Below are 18819 nucleotides of genomic sequence, written 5' to 3'. Positions count from 1 at the left end.
TTCTTTTAGCAGACAATAGCAGTTTGGTACAACAATAAGAATTGCGAGATTACCTAATTGTTCAGTGGTTGGAATTCCCGAAATGGGAAGCATATTATTTATTCCGCAAACATTTTATATCTGGCAGATCACTTGAGGCTGGAGAGTTTTTACCTATATATAGCTAGCATCATTCGCTGGTTAAGACATACCAGAGTTGAAGCCAAAAGAGAACCCAAGATGCGTCCAATCCTAACGCTATTCCTGGTCGTCCTGGCCTCATTCATAGCGTTGTCCCGCCAAGCCGATACGCCTAGCACATCACCTAGCTCTGATTCGAGTAGCACATCACCTACAAGCAGCTCGTCTAGCACTTCACCTAGCTCTTCGTCAAGTAGCACATCACCCTCAAGCAGTTCCTCCTCGGACACCACGGCCACCACAACAACCACCACAACAACAACAACCACCGCCGCCACCACAACCGAAAAAACCAAGAAGCATCGCCGGCGACACCGTCGTCGTCGCATCATCATCATTCGTCGGGAACGTGATGGAGAGGGTCGCCGCAGAAACCGCAGGCGCGAGCGCGAAGATGGCGAAAGCAGCGGAAGCGGAAGTGGCCGCATCGTGAGGCGTGTTCGTGTGCGTGAGCGTCGCTTCAGGCGTTCAGGACGTCGTTTTGCTTAAATTCCCTATGAAATTCCATCTACCAAGCACTTGGCTACGAAATAAATTACCAAATTCAGCATAAATTTATACATTTGTTTTTATTTTTAAATCAAAATACTCTTTCTGTTTAAGCTGTAAGCTTTTTGTAGCATACTTAAGAGGGCATAAAAAATGGGAAAGCATTTAACAAAATGGAGGATGTTGTTACAAACAGATGCACCGAAAATCTTTTGATTTAATATTAATATAATTTATATATTCTTAAAAAAAAATATTAAAAAGTTTATGTTGCTTTAAGCACTTTTCTTTTTATTGAAGACCAGAAATTTGATTAACAGAATTTCGTGAGTGATTCTAGAAAGGAGGCTTCTCAATGCCGCATTCGTCAGGCTTTTTGAAAACCAGTGCATACGTGAGAACCGGATGCACATTACCTCCCTCCGATGCCGTCGAAAGGAGCGAGTGTGTGGAAGGACTCTCCATGAACAGCATCTCGGCATCAAACTTACTCCAACGGCCCATCCGTAGTTGCTCCTTAACATACTTAACTTGATTATTTATCTGAAAGACAAAACATTTAATGAAAAAACGAATTGAAGAAACATCTTACCATTGGCACTAGCATTGGGGTTCGGCAACAATTAAAAAAGTCGGCCACAAATTTCCGGATATCGGTGGGCTGGGGCTTAGCATTCAGAGCTTGATGCAATATAACCCGGATTATGGCTCGAATCTAAAGGGATAGGAAAAGTTTACAAAACATATATATTTTTCAAAAAAAAATATATGAAATAAGAACCTCGGGATGCCGACAAAGATATTCCCAATTGCCGCGACGCAGTTCCTTTTGAATACTTGATATGGATTTATAATGCTGAATGGCCTGAGAGTCCCATTCGCCAAGATCCCAGATTTTATTAAAGCTCGGTTTATGAACATTCGACATTCTCAACAATTTTTCTTGCTTACGGTAATTTAGATATCAAAACAGAGAATAATACAAAATAACTGAAGTAAATCCATATGGCCACTTTAATTACAACAAAAAATGGAAATTCACTGCGAATTATATTCCTACATAAGGGGCTTATATGGTTAAACGTTTTAACATCAAGTTTTGAGAAAAAAAAATGTATCAGGTAATATCTTGTCAATTTTCTAAATTTAACACACAAAAATTTTTTAAATGGAATTACCAAAATTTATAAAAATATGAATTTTATCATACTGTTTTCAGTCTTTATGGTCATTATGATAGAAGGTCGCAAAATTACGACACCAAGTTATAAAATACCTTCAAAATGGAATAAAAACTATGGGCCATCGGATGTCGTAAGAGATATAAATGCTAAGCGAAAGGCGGTTGGCTACCCCGCACTGAGATATTCCAAGGATCTATCTAACCAATGTGAATTTCATGCAAACGTAAAATCGGATTATCGGTACAATTATCAGTAATCACATTAAAAATGGGCTTTTAATTTTTAGTATTTGGCTGACATAAACATTCCGACGCAAACAAGTTATATCACAGAAGCAAAAAGAGACATTTTGAATGATCATATGGACTATAAATTACATATCGCCAACCCAGTCGTAGAAAATGTTTGCGAATTCGATGCCCCAAAGCATTTCTTCGTCGATTATTGGTTTGCGTTTGGATTTAGGGCTTATATATCACCTGTAAAAGACAAAGTTGCCGAAGTCGGTTCATTGTCCGATAAATATTCTGCAATGATGTGGAAGTCTTCAGAATTCATTGGTGTAGCAATTGTCCCTAAAAAAAAACAGTAAGAAATTAAGTTATTTTATAATAATTTATAAATATATCTACCATAAATTAGCGAAAAATGGGCAAAAAAGATTGTAGTGGTTAGATTTTACCCACCTGGTAATCAACCTGGCGAATATGCTCAAAATGTTCCACTAGGCGGATCTGGTTCGCGTAATGGGGCAACAAAACTTGGCCGCCATTATATTACCGAGATGAGCATAATTTTTTATTGGATTATCGTAATTTTAAATCAAGCTTCATTTGGATGAGCCAATATGCAACGGATTGCATCTCTTCTTATCATATGAAGTGTATGGGGCTGCCCATTTATTATGCAACTGAGAATTTTTAAATGCCTATAATCCCTCATTATATGAGTTGTATGGGGCTGCCCATATATTACGTAAATAATCATTTTTCATATATCCTCATAATCCCAGCCTAACCTTTTATATTTCTAGCTTCTAATTATTGGGCAGACCTAATTCCCACCAATAAGGATGTAATATATGGGCGGTCCTATGATGGCTATATCCCAAATTCGAATTGGGAACCAAAGGTAAGGCTAAGGACGTAGGTTTAAAAAAGAAAGAAAGCAAAAATAGTGTAATGCAAATCAACCATATGTATGTTTATCAAATTACCTAACAAAATAAATTGAAATGTACATATAAAGAACAGATTGTTACAATATTAAATATAGGTAACTTTTTTTACAAGAAAATAGGAAGAAAATTATGTATTTCACATCACGCACGTAATATCAGATATGGTATTTATTTTACTAAAAGTCTGTTGAACAGAGGTGCTGTAGGTGGGTCTTAAGGTTGCCTATACTATACCATCATAGCCTGGCCTAAGAATCCCCACGTTTCTATAAAATATCATCAGGTATGTAACCTTTTGGATATTGGATGTGGAAGATCCAATCAACCAGAAGACAGAAATGTAGCATTTAAAATCATGTCAAAAAAAATTCAAAAACATTACACATTTCTAAATTAATCAAACTATGTATTTAATTACTTTATGTTTATTTTGTGTTGTGCGTTATAGTTTTGCTGGTCATGGCTGTTATCAAATTAAAATCCCCACTAAATGGAATAAGAATTATGGGCCGGAGGATGTTGTTGACGAAATCAATAGCAAAAGAAAGTCATGTGGGAGTCCACCTTTGACATATTCAAAAACTCTTTCCGATGATGCTAATGCTTACATACAGGTAATAAAAAAAAGAATAAAATATTTTTGGAAGTAAGCTCGAGCTCCTTACCACACAGCATCTCAATGAGTTTGGTATAGGCGAACAGCTACTGTATACCTCAGCAGCGGCAAAAAATTCTCTTAATGATCATATTGATTATCCCCTATCAGATCCAAACAAAGAAAATTTCACAGAAAATATATGTGAATATAGTGGTCAGAAACATTTTTTCGTTGAGTATTGGTTCGAGGCCGGTCTAAGAGCATATAGATATCATCCAGATGACAGGGTTCCTGAGGTAAGATCATTAGCTGATAAGTATACGGCAATGATGTGGAAATCATCTGAATATATTGGTGTGGCACTTGCGGAGAAAAAGAATAGTAAACCCAAAACTAGAACGATCGTAGTGGTAAGATTTTCTCCACCAGGAAATCAAGATGGACAATATTTAAAAAATGTGCCCGTATGTAATCGTCCTCACGGAAATTGTTCAAAATCTAGTACAATATATATAAACAAATGTTTTTTGACTGTTGCTATTTTAAGTCTATTATGTCTATTTAAGTAAGATAACAAGTACAAGATTGGATTTTCTGTCAACATATGATGTGTTCCTGTCCATATATTAGGTAATTTCTTCATTTTTTATGTTTTATACCCTTGCGGAGTACATTTCTTTGTTAAGTTCTTTAAAAAATACAGTTAAATTTTTCAATTCAATCAAAGTAACAATCTAATTTTTAAGCACAAAAATGAATACGATAAAAAGTTTAACTTAAAGGAGTGTATATCCTTTTAATTTTTAGTTATTTTTAATTGATTAACATTTCTTCTAGCTTAATTGTTAAATATTGCGCCAATTAAGATGTATGTATGGGCGACCACATTCATATGAACTCGGAAAACGACGGATAAAATGTTTTCAAAATCTTTGGAAGCGAAACTAAAATAATGAAGTGTAAAGTTTACTCATTTATGTAAAAAATTTATGTAAAAAATGTTTAAAATCAAAGTTTAGAATCCTATCATTTAGGAAATATAAAATTTGAATAGAATCGTTTTTTCTTTAATCAATTTATTCGATACTTTCGTAAGGCATTTTAGAAACTCTGGCGAACGGTCACATTATCTCTTACCGGGATTCCCCTAGAAATAGGGAATTTCGCTGTTTTCAATAAGTCGATAAGAGCAACATAAACTATGTTTAAAAAATATGTAAAAACTAGTTTTAACGTGTTTAGTTTTTATATTTAACCAACTTTTGAATTTAGGGACCAAAACGGGATTATTTAGTTGTTTTTTTAGGCAAACCGATAGGCAGTGGGGCGAAAATTTGATTCTGCATCTGGCAACACTGAAAGAAAATTTCTGGACGAAAATTGTTGGATTTCCGCTTTCAATTAACAATGATGAATTAATTAGCACTCAAATTAGGACAAGCCCGCGACCAACAAATAAAGCTCAACGACCAGGCAATAGGAAGCAATGGTAAGCTAGTATGGAGTCGAAGAAATATAGAAAATTGGATAATCACAGGCCAGCCGGCTTGCCGGAACTATGAAAAAACCCGTAGTATCGTAATATTGAACCAAAAATAGAACGGAGCGGAGTGCCCCAAAAATAGCCTACACATGGGCTCTCTAATGAACATACCTGACCGACCTCACTTCTAATTTTTCAGGCCGTACTGGGCGCACAACTGGTTATCACTCTGGTGATGGTCAGCGTCATTCAGAAGCTAAGTCCCCACTACTCATTTGCCAAATGGATCCTCTGCCGAACCGGACTCTTCCGCTACTTACATCCCACAGATGACGAACTACGCTCCCGCGGTGGCGTACCCAAGGAGAAGCCAACCAAAGGATCTCGGAACAAGCACGCAAATGGAACCGGAAACGCATCTAGTGGACAGTTTCATATTCCACGCAGCATCGAGGTGGATCTGGAAACCTCGCCAGTACTGGAGCGTGACGTGGTTCACCTGCGCTACTTCACAGAGTACCAATGGCTATTAGATTTTAGTGTCTATGCTGGCATTGTCTATGTGGTGTCTGAGGTGTGTTCCAAAACGTAAACAATTTTAATATTTTCGTTATGAAAACATCTTTTTCTGGTCACAGCTTTTCCATTTCTACTATCCGCTTCGTCAGGAGATCAACCTAAGCATGGTCTGGTGCCTTTTGGTCATCTTCTTTGCGCTCAAACTCCTCTCCTCACTCACAGTGCTATACTTCCAAAGCGATGAGTCCATCGGCGAGAGGTCGATGGTGATTGTCGCCTGTCTGGTATACCTGCTAGTGGCCATGATGGTGCTCATCGTAGACGAACGCATCCTAGAAACCGGCCTTGAGGATGCCTACACCAGCTTTAACGCAAGTGCCTCCAAATTTCTCACCGAGCAGGGTCTACCTTCATCGTGAGTTGCCACTGGCCGCCAAACTCCCAGTAATACTTAACTAAATTTTGTTTTTTTTTAGGGGTCCCGCCTCTAAGATCGTGGTAAAATTCTTCTTAGCCATGGGCTGCGGTCTACTCGGGTCGCTGTTCACTTTCCCTGGTCTGCGTATGGCCAAGATGCACTGGGATTCCCTAAAGTACTGCCGCGGTAACCGTTTTCTGCAAGTACTGCTGAATCTCAGCTTTGTGCTGCCCTTCATCCTAGTCATTCTGTGGATCCGGCCAATCAGCCGCGACTACCTAACAGTCCGCGTCTTTCAGGGCATGCAGCAGCCACTGTAAGTTTTATTCATTTTCAAAGCAATTTTGTTTTATTTCCATTTAAATTTTATAATAATTTCAGACTAAAGCCCCATGTCTTTGAGACTCTGCGACTCCTGCTGGTTGTGTTCGTGGTGCTGGTTCGCTTTGCTCTCATGCCCATCTATTTGCAGTCGTACCTGAACTTGGCCCACGATAAAATCCTCGACCTTCGCAAAGAGGCTGGCCGTATTACCAACGTAGAGTTCAAGCAAAAGGTAGTTTAACTTTAAAACAATTTTAAACTCGCATTTCTAAAATACACCTTTTCAGATCTCCTCCATTTTCTACTATCTGTGCGTTGTGACGCTGCAGTTCGCGGCACCGCTTATTCTGTGCCTGTATCTGACATTAATGTACAAGAGCTTGGGTGGATTCAGCTGGACAGGAATTTTCCGGGAGAGTGTTGTCCTCCAGCACGAGTGTGCCGCCAGCGAGATCGAGTCCGCCGTGGCTGCGCCCGAAGGAGAAGGCGAATTTAATATTCTGGAATCGGCACAATCGCTACAGGCGTCGTTTAGTAGCTTGAAAAACGTAAATCTTTTACGCACTAATGTGATCTGTTTCAGAGACTAATTCTTCACAATTATAGGTGTTCTCCACGGAAGTGTACAAGGGCTTTTTAGGATTCGCCACTTGGTGGAGCTATTTCACGCTATTCGCTACATCCTCGCTGGGCATTGTCTACCAGTCCTACTTCAACAAGACCTAAGACAACTGAGCTTTACTCGACCGTACCATAAACTCGTAGTCAAATTATGTTCTTTAGTAGTTTATTCTAATCCCCACATGCATTTGATATTGTTTTCTTATAAGTACATATTATTTATCACGTCGTATTGTAAATAATACTACTTCAGTCATTGTTTATCAAGTTTTGTAATAAAGACTTCTAACCACGCTGCCCTAAGAGTAACAAAGAATTGTTGTTCGATTTGAAAACACCAGTTTATTAGACCTTTAAGGTTGTGGGTTCCCGTAACAGACCACAGGCTTTGTTAATGTATAAGATATACGTTAGTTCTTCAATGGATAGTGCTAAATAGATAACTCTATGCAATTGTTTTCCCCGCCGCCGGGGATATTTATTCCTCGGATATGAATTCAAGTTCATCGCTCATCTCCCATCCGCCAATTAGATTAGATCTTGGCAATTCCAATCACTCCGCATCCAATTCGGGCACCAGCATTGCCGGTGGACTTGCTCAGCTCGTGTCCGCCCTTGCCCAAGTCGTCGGCATCGGCGTGGACAACCACGGTGCGTCCAATGATGCTATCGGCGCCAAAGAGAGTGATCTTGGAGTCGCTGATGGTGACCTTGGTGGGGCAGTCGCCAGTAGCCTCGATGTTGCCCAAGTCGCCCAAGTGACGGTTCTCATCGCCGGGAGCGCCGTGCTCCTTGCCGTAGGGGTTGAAATGGGGGCCGGAGGACATGCAGCCGTTGGTGTTGTCTCCGAACTCGTGCACATGGAAGCCGTGCAGACCCTTGCCCAGGCCGCACACCTCTCCGGTGACCTTCACGGGAGCGTCGCTGCTCTGTATTCAAATAAAAAATTCAATTAATTTCTTTCTAACCTTGCTGGAGGCTAATCAAGAACATTTCTAACAACTAGAGGCCTCTATCTCTCGCTTTATGATTAAAATAAGTTTTGTAATACAATTTCAATGATATCAGAGAAGCACTTTATGATAATGCTTGCTTTTTTGATAAGATTATAATTGCCTGTAAGCATGACTTGTACAGCAGCGCTCTAAACTCTAGAATCTCAAACAAATTTCCACATTTATTGTGTAAATAATTATGTTTTAAATAAATACTACTTTTTAAAACAATAAAATTTAAATATTTTATGCAAGAGACCCTATATTTTTGGACAGCGGTGTGGAAATGGACCAGGACCCTGTAGGCACATCATGTGCCACCATGTTAGTGGACTTATATAATTATGCATTTGTTTGGTGACTCGGCACAAACCGCAATGACACTCAATTGAATGCTCGACGGAATTTTAAACAGTTTGCAGCTAATGGAAGATCGGGTGGCGGTGGAAACCGGCACTTCGACCTTTAGTACCGACTTGTTGTTCTTGCAGTTCGGCCATTTTTCTTTCTAGAAACATTTGCGGAGAAAAGCGTATGAGAACAATATATTTGTAATACTTGCCTCCTGCTCGAAGAAAACTGTGCCCTTGGCATCGCCATTGAGAACGCAAACTGCTTTAACAACCATTTTCACGACTTATTGATTTATTTATCAATTATAGCGAACAGGGATTTGGAATAGAGTGACCGTGGCTTGACTATTGAAACATACCAACATCCGGGGGCCTGAAAAATACTAAGAAATATACTGAAATCTATTATTTTTTTAATAAAAAAAGTTAAAACTTGCTTTTATATTTTTAAAATATAAGTTTTGAGACAAAATTAAATAAATGCAATAATTTGGTAATGTCTAGATTGTTTTCTACACTCTATCTTATTAGATACTAAATATGAATCGACTGGAAACTTTCAATATTTAAAAAAAATACATTTTTCGGTTTGCTTAAAATGAAAATTTTTTATTTTACCTTTAAAGATAAGAAAAAATATGAACACATTTTAAAAGAAAAGATGCTCGCAATTCAAGACAAAAATCTAAAAATATTAATGAACATATGAAAAATATATATTATTAATGCCATGGAAAATAGAAACAACAATTTTGACATTTGATTTTTCGTTTTTAATACACAATTTGTCCAAACACTTAAATGGGATTTCTTCATTAATAAGAAATAATGTGCAATCATTTCCTTCTTTATATAATTGTTATTGTATCCGTAAATTTGTAGATATTTCTTAATAATTTTCATCGTTTTTTGTTTTGCTTGTATTTTAATATTTTTTTTTATATATATATATTTATATATATATATATATATATATTATATTTAAATCGATATAGGTAAAGGTATGTAGATAGGTAATAATATTCATTCGCCTGTTTGTTTGTTACTTGTGTGGTTGGTTGGGGTTCCTTGTTACATGATTTTTTGCCCCAATTTTTCTCACGCTTTTCTTACAATTCGGTCACATAGCTATAACATCTTAAACATCAATCATCAATCATCAATCATTACAATAATCAATCGTATATATCTATATAATTTTGCTTTGTTTGCTGCTTTACCTTGCTTTTAACTTAAAATTTAATATATTACTTAGAGAGTAGCGTCATCGAGCATATTGAATTCGTCAGATTTAAGGGGTTCTTTAGTTTTTTTTCTTTTTAAATCGTATCTTCGAATCTGGGGGATTTCGAATTTCGAAAAGTGTTGCATGTCGTGTTGTTTTTTCTGCCGCCGTTGAACGGTCGGTACGGCCAACTTGTTCTTAAACACAATCTCACAGTTTTTACTTGTAAAATATTTCATATCAATTTATACAATTCTCCCTTTGCTTTGATTCGCATAATCATATTTTCTTTTATTTTTTTTTGTTTGTTTGTGGTGTGTGTTGTTGTGTCTTATGGGGATTTGTTTCTTTTTTGTGTGTGTTTTTTAAGGGGGGTATGGTATTGGCAAATTCAATATACAAGATGGAGATACTTTTTGTTTTGCTTTCTAATCATTTCTCTGCCCATGGGCTCACTATTTGCCCTTATTCTGCCGGTGCTTCTGGATCCGCACGCATCAGAGTACCTCGGACACGTACTTGGGTCGCTTGGGCACGGTGGCCTCGCTGGCAGTAGTAACGCACTCTTCCTCGCTTGCCTCAATATGACCACTATAGTCGGTCGGCACCTCCTCGTATATAATCTCTGAATGCTGTTGTTGCTGCTGCTGCTGCTGTTGCTGCGCCACCGCCTGTTGCTGGTGCATCACATGGTTCCGCTTGACAGCAATCAGAGCTCCCACACCACCATTACCGCCACTTCCCTCCACATGCGCCTGGGCCACAGGCGCGTTGGAGTTTTGATTGGTTATATAGTACGGACTGCCGCTGCTAAAAAATAAGTAATTTGTTATATTAATTAGTTGAAATAAATATTGAAAAGCTCACCTGTACTGATTGGAATTATTGGACAGCGTTTGCTGTTGCTGCTGTGGTTGCTGGCTCTGCTGCTGCTGCTGCTGGTGTGCATTCTGGGAGTTGTAGATGATTTCTGCTGAAGAAGTTTCAGTTAATATTTTTGTAATTACTTGAATAATATACGAGTTGTCTTACCCGCATCATTGGCACGCTGTTCCAGCGACAATCCCGGTGATCCAGGGGCAGATTGTAGCACTATATCCTGCAGTGGGGAGCTCTCGCGTGAGTTATCTTCAAGAAGGACACATTATTAGCTTAAATATATATCTTATTAAAGATTTGAGGCCTACCCATGTGACTGGGCGAAACTGGTGCCGATCGGGGCATGCCGTAGGGCGGACGGAAGCCCTGGCTGCTCCGCTGACGACGCTTCTTATAGCTGTGGTCGATCAACTTGGCGCCGCTGTCGGGATCGATGCGCCAAAAGGAGCCTTTGCCTGGTTCGTCCTGGGATCGTGCCACCTTTATAAAGTACCTATTATAAAATAAAACATTATTAATTATTCTTATTTGAAGATTAATAAACACAGTACCTATTCAAACTGAGATTATGACGTATGGAATTCTGCCAACCCTTATTTGTCTCCTTGCGGTAGTACGGGTAGTGCTTGACAATGAACGAATAAATGCCCGAGAGCGTCAGTTGCTTGTCCGGAGCGGCGGATATGGCCTGGACAATCAGCTGGGCGTAGCTGTACGGCGGCTTCTCGTTATGATTGTAGCTGGCTGTGGAGGGCGTCTGGAACAGCTCCTGCTGCAAATGGAAATCACATTTAAAAAATATTATTTTTTGTTAAAATATTTAACTTACCGTGTTGTTGTTACTGTAGTTGTTGTAATTATTGGGCTGATTCTGGATGAATCCCTGACGTGGACTAGCCGGACAACTGTTGGCAGCGCTTATTGTACCTACAAGAAGGGAATTCCATTTTATTACCAGAGAAAAAGTTAAATAATAAATATTAAAATACTATTTCGAACTGGCCCTTTCATTTCTTTCCATTTTTATGTTTTTGTTTTTTAGGGAAAGCTCTTTGGCGTCATCCCTGGCCCTTTTGAGCCGATGGGCAAAGATGATGGCATATGTGGTGGCCACCAGGGTAACCATACTGCCTCCCCAATACTAATTCCTATGTTTTTACGACAAAATTTCGTTGCCTGACAGAATCATAGTTGTTTACACAGTTGCCAAAAATGAGGTGATCTAAAGTGCTATCTTAGACAGTAAACTTATAATATATAGCCTTAAAAGTTAAACCCTTTATGTGAAGAATTAAATTCCACTTGCCAGTTGGTGACAGGTAGGGGCTTTTCTGCTCCTTCTTGGGTATGGATATCTTGAGGGGCGAATAGATCCCAGGGCCGTCCGTGGCAGCGATTAGGTGGGCAGCTGCTCCTTGGGGAGGTGCTGCGACAATATTGCCGCCACGTTGTTGCTGCTGCTGCTGTAGGGCTGTGTGGTGAAGCGGGTGGTGTGTTGCATGCGGGAGGGGGTGGTGCGCTGGTTGCTGTTGCTGCAGCGTCAGGTGGTGCGCAGACTGTTGGTGCGAGTGTTGTTGCAGCTGCTGCTGTAGCTGTTGATGGGGATGATGGAGTTGCGGCTGCTGCTGCAAATCGTCTCGGGGCGGCGGTGTTATTATGACATTGGTACCGGGTCCAACACCACCACCGCCCACAACAAGAGATGGCGAATGTCCGGCAACATCGGATGGGGCGGGCGGCACATAACTCTCAAACTCGATTCGAATCTCCGTGCTGGGGAATCGGAAGTAGCATCTGCAAAGTCCACAAACCACAAATACAATTTTAGATTTAATTTCAAATTTTAATGGCAAGTTTCTTACCGCTGGGGCAACCGCAATGGATCGACGTTGCGGCGCTGCAAGAAGTCGTCCACAAAGATGCCATTCTTGCTGAGGCACTGGACAAAGAAGGCGTGCAACTCGGTGTTGTAGATCACCTGAAAGTGCTTCCGCGACACCAGATTGTTCTCCGCGACATTAAAGTGCACCAGCGAGGTGGAGGAGTTGCGTCCAATGACAGTTACGGTGTCCGTAATGGGCAGAACCTCTTGATTGAAGCGCAGCTCTCCATATGGCGGCGAGGAGGAGGCGGATGATGATGATGAGGAGGAGGCAACGACGGAGGGGGTGGTGGTGTTAGCAGGTGGGTGGTTTGCTGAATTATTGTTGCTATTGCTAGTCAGCTCGGCTGCGCTATTGCTGCTGCTGCTGGTGGTGGTGGTGCTGGTGCTGTTGTTGTTGTTATTGTTTAGAGCCGCCGCTGCTGCTGCTGCTGTTGCTGCACCGTGATGCAGCTGCAACATGTCCTTGGCAATGGCAACGGTGGCGGGATCGGCAGTCGCTGAGGCTGCAATGCTGGTGGGTGGGGTATTTAGTACGGCGTGTACCGTTACTATGTTGTTGTTGTTATTATTGTTATTGTTGTTGGTGCTGTTGCTATTGCTATTGTTGTTGGTGTTGCAATTGCCGGTGGTTGTTGCTAGTGTTGTGGTTGTTGTTGTTGTAGTGGCGGCCATTGAAAGGTAATCGCACTTGTCCTATGCCTCCTTACAGTTCTTGTTGGCCTGTAAATAAATAATAATTTTTTAAAATTATTTTTTTTATTATTTAATCTCATAAGTAACCATTTTTATCACATTGTTGTTGGCTTTGGAGTGCATGTGTACGAGAATTTCTGTAAAATATTCATTTATTTTGAAAAACAAAAGTACCTCCATATCATTAAATATTTTATTTAATTGAAACACTATTTTGCCAATTTGAAAAACACATTTTTATCATTTTTTTCACAACTTTTCACGCGCTTTTCGTTGTCTTTTCGTTTTGGCCCCAAGGTTTCTTCTTTTTTTCGTCAGCCACAAATTATTTTCCAAATATACACACACACACACACATACACATACGCACTACGCTCAAAAACACTCACACTAACACACGAATGCCTGATTCTGGTTGCCCTGCTGACTGGCAGTTTGTCTCCCTCGCACCACCCCTCGCCATCCCACCCACCAACCGTTGCTCCAACCACTTCGTTTCTGTTTCGGTTTTTGCTTTACTGTTTTGCTACCGCAGCCGCGCATACATATATATATATATACATACATACATACATACATATATATATATAAATATATGTGTACACTTTGGTCGGCAACAAAAACAAGCCGATTGAAGCAACAACAATAATAATAATAATAACACAACTACTACTACTACGCTGGCGGACACTACGTGAGTAAACAGTCGCCTACACGTACACACCTGGGCAGGAGAGATAGAGAACGTAAAGGTTGGAGAGCGGCATTTGCGAGAGACTCACGCTTGCGCTCTCTCCCGCTTTCCCGGGCAGAGTGGAATGGAGTGGAGCTGAGAAGTTGCCGTATTGCCATGCCGGTGCAAAGCAACAGAAGCGCCAATGGAAAAGTCTCATCTCTCCAATTCCCCACATGTATCCCTTTTGCTCTCTCTCTCTCCAAGCTCTCCACAGATTGAGATGGTGGGGTTAGGTTAGGCCGCATTTTTCTTGAATTTTCGAAGAGGCTCCTGGTCGGGTCTAGTCCTTTGGATGAAGGACACTCGATAGGACCTTACTAGGGTCGTATAAGTTGGAGAGGTTGCTAGTCACTCACCAGGCTCCACATTTTAGAGCTATCTATGTCCTTTTTAACGGGATCTGTTTTATAAAGAGTACCGTTTGATGATCGTTAGGGATGGACTAGAAAAGCTAGAGAAGGACCTATTGGAAGCTATTTAAATTTTTGAATGCAATTAGAATATAATTGGGTTTTTAGGTCCTGGTTTATCCTTTTTTTAACATCATATCCCTTAAACCCTTCCTAAAAATTTGTAGATTTAGGACATACAGGAATTCAGGACACAAAACAAGTTCCCGGAATGTTGCCAGAGATTGGAAACAATTAAGAACTTGATCCTGACATGACTTTCTACCCTTGCAAAGGATCATGTTTATTTATTTCCTTCTTCCTTGCCTCTCACTGCTCTCTCTTTATAAATCTAAAAACTCTAGAGCTTCCAAGCCAGTGCACCATGATGCGACAACTTTTTCAGAGAACTGCATGAAGCTGCGAGAGTACCTGGGCAGCGTGCACCTGCCACACAGACTGCTTGCACCGGAATCCGACACAAGTTTATGTATTTTGCTTGCATACTTTTGAATGATCCCCCGACGGCCGTTAAAGTTTATTTGAGGCGGAATCTTCGAAAAATGATCTGGTTCTTGAGAAGTGGGAGGGGGAGGGGCTAAAATAACAAAACAACTTTTTTTTTTTTTTTTACGATACAATAAACGAACGTTGGGAACTCTGCTCGGCTCCACAATGCACACACACACACACACACACACACATAGGGAGCTGGTGCCGCCGGGAAGACACGGAGCTCGCAACTGAGAACTCTCGCCCTGGCAGCCCCACATGGCTCCCCATGAATCGATCGAGCGCTTGCATGCATAAACATGCAAAACGAAACCAAAATAAAATTAAAGAGAACAACAAAAGGCAAACAAACGCCCATACATACGGTCATATAAATAAACACACGCAACTCGTACATATACACATGTATTCATGTATGTATGTATTTATTTTATTTATTTTTTTTTTTTTGGGGAGTACATACGGCTGTATTGTGCGAATGTGTTGGGGCACTCGTAACGGCAACAGCGAAAGAGAAACACAATAAATAAATAAAAACACCAAAATACACACGCAAACATATAGAAACACGGCGTATTGGAAATGCGTAAAAAATGCCGCTCGTTGATTTTTCAGCTAGCAACCAACCGACCAACCGACCAACCGACCGACCGACTGCCGACTCCACCTGCGCACACACACACAAATAATAATAGGAGGTAAAAACACACAGACGATGGGATGGATTGGATGCCTTGTGTCTTGTTTGTCTCTTTGTAAACACAGAAAAAAGCACACTTTTCACAATGCTGGCTGGCGTATAGCTACTGCTGCTCTCTGGTTTTCGTGTTGGCTCGGCGATTGCGTAAACTTGCCGCCCGCTTTTTTTTTTTCGCTTTTTTTTCCCACCTAACATCAAAATATGTACACACACTTGAGGCCAGGAATATACATACAAGCCCCCAAGAGGCGTCAATGTTTGAGTGCGAGCGTGGTCCAAAATAAAAAATTAATTTTTATTTATGTGCCATTTGTTGGCTACTTTCCGCTTTGCTCTGCTCCTCTATTGATTCTATTATTACTAATTCTCGCTCATTTGGCTGTTTATATTTTCGCCGTTGGTTATCAAACGCGAACTGTTTTTGTTGTTTTTTTTTTCTTTCCATTCCTTTTTTTGCACACAACACGTTTTTTGCTGCGTGGTTGTGTGTGTATATTATTTTTTTGTTCGCCTTGTTTATTTTTATTTTTTCGTACCTTGTGAAAAACCTTAATGCGTTCCGAATTTTATAAATTACGCGTTCTAGAATTAACACTAGTACTTGGGCAATAATTTTAAAGCCGATTTGTGCACTTTTCAGCGTTATTAATGTGGTTTTCCCGATTCTTATTGCAGCACAGCGCGGCGAAGGAGAAGAAGAAGAGGCCGCAATTTTTTTTTGCTCAACGAGTACCGTCTCTAGCGACTTGCCTACATTCTACATTTTACACACATTTTACATGGCTATTTAAATTAATATAAAAACAATTAAAGATTTGGTAGCTGTGGGTGTGGGGACATTTAAAATTCTTACAATAAGTAAGCGGTTTATAAATGGTTTTTATTTGATCAACAAATTTATTTTTCATTATTTTACTCAACGAGTACCGTCTCTAGCCATTCTTGCAGCGCCATCTAGAGGGTGGGCATATCTAAGAAGTGGCAGCACTGTTACCTCGTTATGGAATCAGCTGTTCAGCCGCTTTCGATTTTGTAACAGTTTGGTTCTATTTCTCAATTTTTATCTGTGAAAATGCAAAGTCTAACGCGGCTGCTTAACACCGCCCTCACCCTGCAGACGGTGCAGCTGGCGGGCCGAGGAATCGTCGGCCTGCAGCAGCTGCGCGGCAAAACGAAAGTGGTGGAGAAGCCGAAACCAGGTGCCGGCCAGCAATTCCGGCGGACAGTCCACTTCCCAGAGGAGTACACCGTGGAGCCTTTGAAGATTACTCACTTGGCGGGACGGGATCCCGTCTCCGGACGCATGGTGGCTAAGGGCATTGGTGGCGGCGTCAAGCAGCAGTACCGCTGGGTCAAGTGGGTGCGCGATGGTCCCGCAGAGGGGGCGCCACAGGAGGAGCTTGTCCTCGAGATACTGCGCGACGGCTGTCGCACCTCCAAGGTGGCCCTGGTGGCCGTGGGAGATGAGCTCAAGTATATCCTTGCCACTGAGAACATGAAAGCCGGTGACATCCTAAAGACCTCTCGGGTAATCCCAAGGATTCCCGGTAAGTTTACCTCCCAGAAGTTATGGCCTAACTAATCTGATTTTCAATAGTGCGTCCCAATGAGGGCGATGCTTACCCTCTTGGCGCTCTGCCCGTCGGCACACGCATCCACTGTCTGGAGAAGAATCCCGGTCAGCAGTGCCATCTTATCCACGCCGCCGGCACCTTTGGCACAATTCTGCGCAAGTTCGATGACAAGGTGGTAGTGCAGCTGCCCTCCAAGCGAGAGTTCGCCTTTCATCGCACCTGCATGGCCACCGTGGGACGGCTGTCCAACACGGAGCACAACAAGGAGCACGTGGGCAGCGCGCAGCGGATGAGGGAGCTGGGCAATCGGCCGCGCTCCGGTCTGTGGAAGCGCAAGGAGGGTAAGCACGGCCGGAAGATACGACGCCTGCCGCCCATGACTACGATATCGCCACCCGCACCACCCAAGGAGGAGGCCATCAAGCTAACTCTGCCCCTGTGATGAGAAGGCTCTATTTTAATTTCTATGTGTCACACATTATACGGCTAGAACTAGAGCTATTTGCGCGTTTTCTTCATGGAAAAGCCGGTGCCATGGAAGCTTTCGCCATCGTCTCCATCGGCGTTCCCGGATCCACCGGCCTTGTCGTTCCCCCTGTCGCTAATGGGCCGAATGTTGCGATCGAATCGGATCAGACCGAACTGGAAATCATAGTCGGGCACGCCGCGGGGCAAGACTTTCTTCAGCACCGGGGTCTCCAGCTGACTCTCCTTTTTCTTCTTGCCATCCAGACGAACGCCAGAGCCCTTGAAAGTCTCCACCACCTCCTCCAGAACGGCGTTAGCCGCCCCGGCTAGCTCACCACCGACCGCTCCAGCGCCGGCGCCCTGCTGCCCGGATCCCGAGGCCTGGGTCTCTGACTGATCCTTGTAACCAACCGGCGCTTCGAACTCCACATTCATGTCACACTCGATGATGCTGACGGCATTGCCGGGCTTCGTCTCCAGGACGCACAGCTCGTAGACCTTTTTGTTGTACTTGATGGCAATGACGTCGCCCTTGGTGAGGCAGGCGAAGTTGCGTAGGGCGTTCTCCAGCACAGCTTTCGGATTGGTGATGTCCAGGAAGTCGGTGCTGTGCGGCTGGAATTTGGAGAAGGTGGCCACCGGCAGCGACACGCTCTCGATGTTCAGAATGTCGCCCTCTTCTAGCAGAAGATTGTCCATCATCCAGTAGGGCAGGTAGCACTTTCCCTCGTCGGCGACGAACTCCAGGACACCGGCGTGTGAGGATCGGGACTTCTTGCCATTGATGAGCTTGAACAGCATTGGGTATTCCACGTTCAGGCGAGTGAGTGTGTCCAGCGCCGAGTTGGGCATGATAACTACAGATAGGGGATGTCTTTAAGAGTTTTTCAATTGCGACAAAGCCATAGTTTACTCACTCTTGCCCCCCTTTTCCACATCGGAGCGCTCATTTCCGGGCAACATAGACACGGAGAAGCATTTGTAAGCGGCCGTAAAGTTTCGCCCCTCCGGGAACATCATATTGAAACCGCTGAAGTGGAACATAGTGTTCGAATTCACACCCCAATTTTTCAATCGAATTTTATATCCCCGTTCTCAGGGGGCTTAAATTTGGTTGCTTTGTTATATTTTTTTTTGTTTTAGTTTCTGTAATGTCACCGCTGCCCCGAGAATGATGCGGTCACACTGACAAATTAAAACATATGGCTCTTTTTCTACATACATTTTACATGTAGATAAAAAATGTAATAAAAGTGGCGCCACCAATAAATTAATTGATTATTTTTAATAAAAAAAGTTGTTTTTTAAAGATATTATCTGTTTTAAGATTAATTATGAGTATTAAAATGCTTTTTGTTCCATGTTTCTTATAAACAATTGCAAAACAATATACAATTTGTTATAACCAAAACA

The 18819-nt window shown here is 41.7% G+C and overlaps 7 protein-coding genes and 1 long non-coding RNA gene across 11 annotated transcripts; 4 read left to right on the top strand and 4 right to left on the bottom strand.

Annotated features, from left to right (window-relative positions):
• The first annotated feature begins 162 nt into the window (after nucleotides 1-162).
• Nucleotides 163-734, top strand: LOC6507867 (protein new-glue 1). Its single transcript, XM_001956455.3, has one exon. The coding sequence runs from the start codon at nucleotides 220-222 to the stop codon at nucleotides 667-669; it is 450 nt and encodes a 149-aa protein (XP_001956491.1). The 5' UTR covers nucleotides 163-219; the 3' UTR covers nucleotides 670-734.
• Nucleotides 735-933: 199 nt separating this feature from the next.
• On the bottom strand, nucleotides 934-1677 carry LOC6507203. The gene is made up of 3 exons (XM_001956456.4): nucleotides 1451-1677; nucleotides 1262-1384; nucleotides 934-1212 (listed from the first exon to the last, which is right to left on the bottom strand). The coding sequence occupies exons 1-3, from the start codon at nucleotides 1595-1597 to the stop codon at nucleotides 1006-1008; spliced, it is 477 nt and encodes a 158-aa protein (XP_001956492.1). The 5' UTR covers nucleotides 1598-1677; the 3' UTR covers nucleotides 934-1005.
• Nucleotides 1678-3366: 1689 nt separating this feature from the next.
• On the top strand, nucleotides 3367-4687 carry LOC123257166. The gene is made up of 3 exons (XR_006507148.1): nucleotides 3367-3647; nucleotides 3706-4261; nucleotides 4469-4687. It is a non-coding gene; the product is annotated as an uncharacterized LOC123257166 (long non-coding RNA).
• Nucleotides 4688-4960: 273 nt separating this feature from the next.
• Nucleotides 4961-7309, top strand: LOC6507868 (transmembrane protein 161B). The gene is made up of 7 exons (XM_001956457.4): nucleotides 4961-5120; nucleotides 5314-5688; nucleotides 5753-6048; nucleotides 6110-6367; nucleotides 6433-6607; nucleotides 6663-6923; nucleotides 6982-7309. Exons 1-7 carry the CDS (start codon nucleotides 5118-5120, stop codon nucleotides 7099-7101), a joined length of 1488 nt encoding a protein of 495 aa, XP_001956493.1. The 5' UTR covers nucleotides 4961-5117; the 3' UTR covers nucleotides 7102-7309.
• A 9-nt stretch (nucleotides 7310-7318) lies between these two features.
• On the bottom strand, nucleotides 7319-8705 carry LOC6507202 (superoxide dismutase [Cu-Zn]). The gene is made up of 2 exons (XM_001956458.4): nucleotides 8554-8705; nucleotides 7319-7925 (listed from the first exon to the last, which is right to left on the bottom strand). Exons 1-2 carry the CDS (start codon nucleotides 8617-8619, stop codon nucleotides 7530-7532), a joined length of 462 nt encoding a protein of 153 aa, XP_001956494.1. The 5' UTR covers nucleotides 8620-8705; the 3' UTR covers nucleotides 7319-7529.
• A 557-nt stretch (nucleotides 8706-9262) lies between these two features.
• LOC6507201 (forkhead box protein K1) lies at nucleotides 9263-16101 on the bottom strand. Of its 4 annotated transcripts, none has more exons than XM_032453676.2 (9): nucleotides 15901-16101; nucleotides 12311-13053; nucleotides 11755-12242; nucleotides 11278-11375; nucleotides 11000-11220; nucleotides 10757-10941; nucleotides 10602-10697; nucleotides 10437-10539; nucleotides 9263-10376 (listed from the first exon to the last, which is right to left on the bottom strand). In XM_032453676.2, the coding sequence occupies exons 2-9, from the start codon at nucleotides 13003-13005 to the stop codon at nucleotides 10067-10069; spliced, it is 2196 nt and encodes a 731-aa protein (XP_032309567.1). In that variant the 5' UTR covers nucleotides 13006-13053; nucleotides 15901-16101; the 3' UTR covers nucleotides 9263-10066. The 4 variants fall into 4 exon arrangements, with proteins under 4 accessions (XP_032309567.1, XP_032309566.1, XP_001956495.3 ...); XM_032453675.2 differs by having other exon boundaries at nucleotides 9263-10379; nucleotides 10437-10542; nucleotides 15901-16100; XM_001956459.4 differs by having other exon boundaries at nucleotides 9263-10379; nucleotides 15901-16100.
• Nucleotides 16102-16339: 238 nt separating this feature from the next.
• Nucleotides 16340-17435, top strand: LOC6507869 (39S ribosomal protein L2, mitochondrial). Its single transcript, XM_001956460.4, has 2 exons — nucleotides 16340-16911; nucleotides 16962-17435. The coding sequence occupies exons 1-2, from the start codon at nucleotides 16437-16439 to the stop codon at nucleotides 17378-17380; spliced, it is 894 nt and encodes a 297-aa protein (XP_001956496.1). The 5' UTR covers nucleotides 16340-16436; the 3' UTR covers nucleotides 17381-17435.
• On the bottom strand, nucleotides 17364-18591 carry LOC6507200 (ubiquitin fusion degradation protein 1 homolog). The gene is made up of 2 exons (XM_001956461.4): nucleotides 18324-18591; nucleotides 17364-18263 (listed from the first exon to the last, which is right to left on the bottom strand). The coding sequence occupies exons 1-2, from the start codon at nucleotides 18448-18450 to the stop codon at nucleotides 17437-17439; spliced, it is 954 nt and encodes a 317-aa protein (XP_001956497.1). The 5' UTR covers nucleotides 18451-18591; the 3' UTR covers nucleotides 17364-17436.
• Nucleotides 18592-18819: the final 228 nt, after the last annotated feature.

The sequence above is a fragment of the Drosophila ananassae genome, chromosome 2R (assembly GCF_017639315.1).
Source record: "Drosophila ananassae strain 14024-0371.13 chromosome 2R, ASM1763931v2, whole genome shotgun sequence".
Lineage (NCBI taxonomy): Eukaryota > Metazoa > Arthropoda > Insecta > Diptera > Drosophilidae > Drosophila > Drosophila ananassae.
This window is presented reverse-complemented; position numbering and strand designations above follow the sequence as displayed.

Bases quoted from the DNA above. Each gene is read 5' to 3' on its own strand.
- LOC6507869 (XM_001956460.4), top strand. From the start codon at position 16,437: ATGCAAAGTCTAACGCGGCTGCTTAACACCGCCCTCACCCTGCAGACG. The intron at 16,912-16,961 runs GTAAGTTTACCT...GATTTTCAATAG, and splicing joins GGTAATCCCAAGGATTCCCG to TGCGTCCCAATGAGGGCGAT.
- LOC6507203 (XM_001956456.4), bottom strand. From the start codon at position 1,597: ATGTCGAATGTTCATAAACCGAGCTTTAATAAAATCTGGGATCTTGGC. The intron at 1,385-1,450 runs GTTCTTATTTCA...CTATCCCTTTAG, and splicing joins ATCTTTGTCGGCATCCCGAG to ATTCGAGCCATAATCCGGGT. The intron at 1,213-1,261 runs GTAAGATGTTTC...TTTGTCTTTCAG, and splicing joins CCCCAATGCTAGTGCCAATG to ATAAATAATCAAGTTAAGTA.
- LOC6507201 (XM_032453675.2), bottom strand. From the start codon at position 13,005: ATGGCCGCCACTACAACAACAACAACCACAACACTAGCAACAACCACC. The intron at 11,376-11,754 runs GCAAGTGGAATT...CCCTTCTTGTAG, and splicing joins CCCCTACCTGTCACCAACTG to GTACAATAAGCGCTGCCAAC. The intron at 11,221-11,277 runs GTAAGTTAAATA...TTCCATTTGCAG, and splicing joins ACTACAGTAACAACAACACG to CAGGAGCTGTTCCAGACGCC.
- LOC6507867 (XM_001956455.3), top strand. From the start codon at position 220: ATGCGTCCAATCCTAACGCTATTCCTGGTCGTCCTGGCCTCATTCATA.
- LOC6507868 (XM_001956457.4), top strand. The intron at 6,368-6,432 runs GTAAGTTTTATT...TAATAATTTCAG, and splicing joins CAGGGCATGCAGCAGCCACT to ACTAAAGCCCCATGTCTTTG. The intron at 6,608-6,662 runs GTAGTTTAACTT...ACACCTTTTCAG, and splicing joins ACGTAGAGTTCAAGCAAAAG to ATCTCCTCCATTTTCTACTA.
- LOC6507202 (XM_001956458.4), bottom strand. From the start codon at position 8,619: ATGGTTGTTAAAGCAGTTTGCGTTCTCAATGGCGATGCCAAGGGCACA. The intron at 7,926-8,553 runs GCAAGTATTACA...ATTTGAATACAG, and splicing joins CAGTTTTCTTCGAGCAGGAG to AGCAGCGACGCTCCCGTGAA.
- LOC6507200 (XM_001956461.4), bottom strand. From the start codon at position 18,450: ATGTTCCACTTCAGCGGTTTCAATATGATGTTCCCGGAGGGGCGAAAC. The intron at 18,264-18,323 runs GTGAGTAAACTA...CCCTATCTGTAG, and splicing joins TGTGGAAAAGGGGGGCAAGA to TTATCATGCCCAACTCGGCG.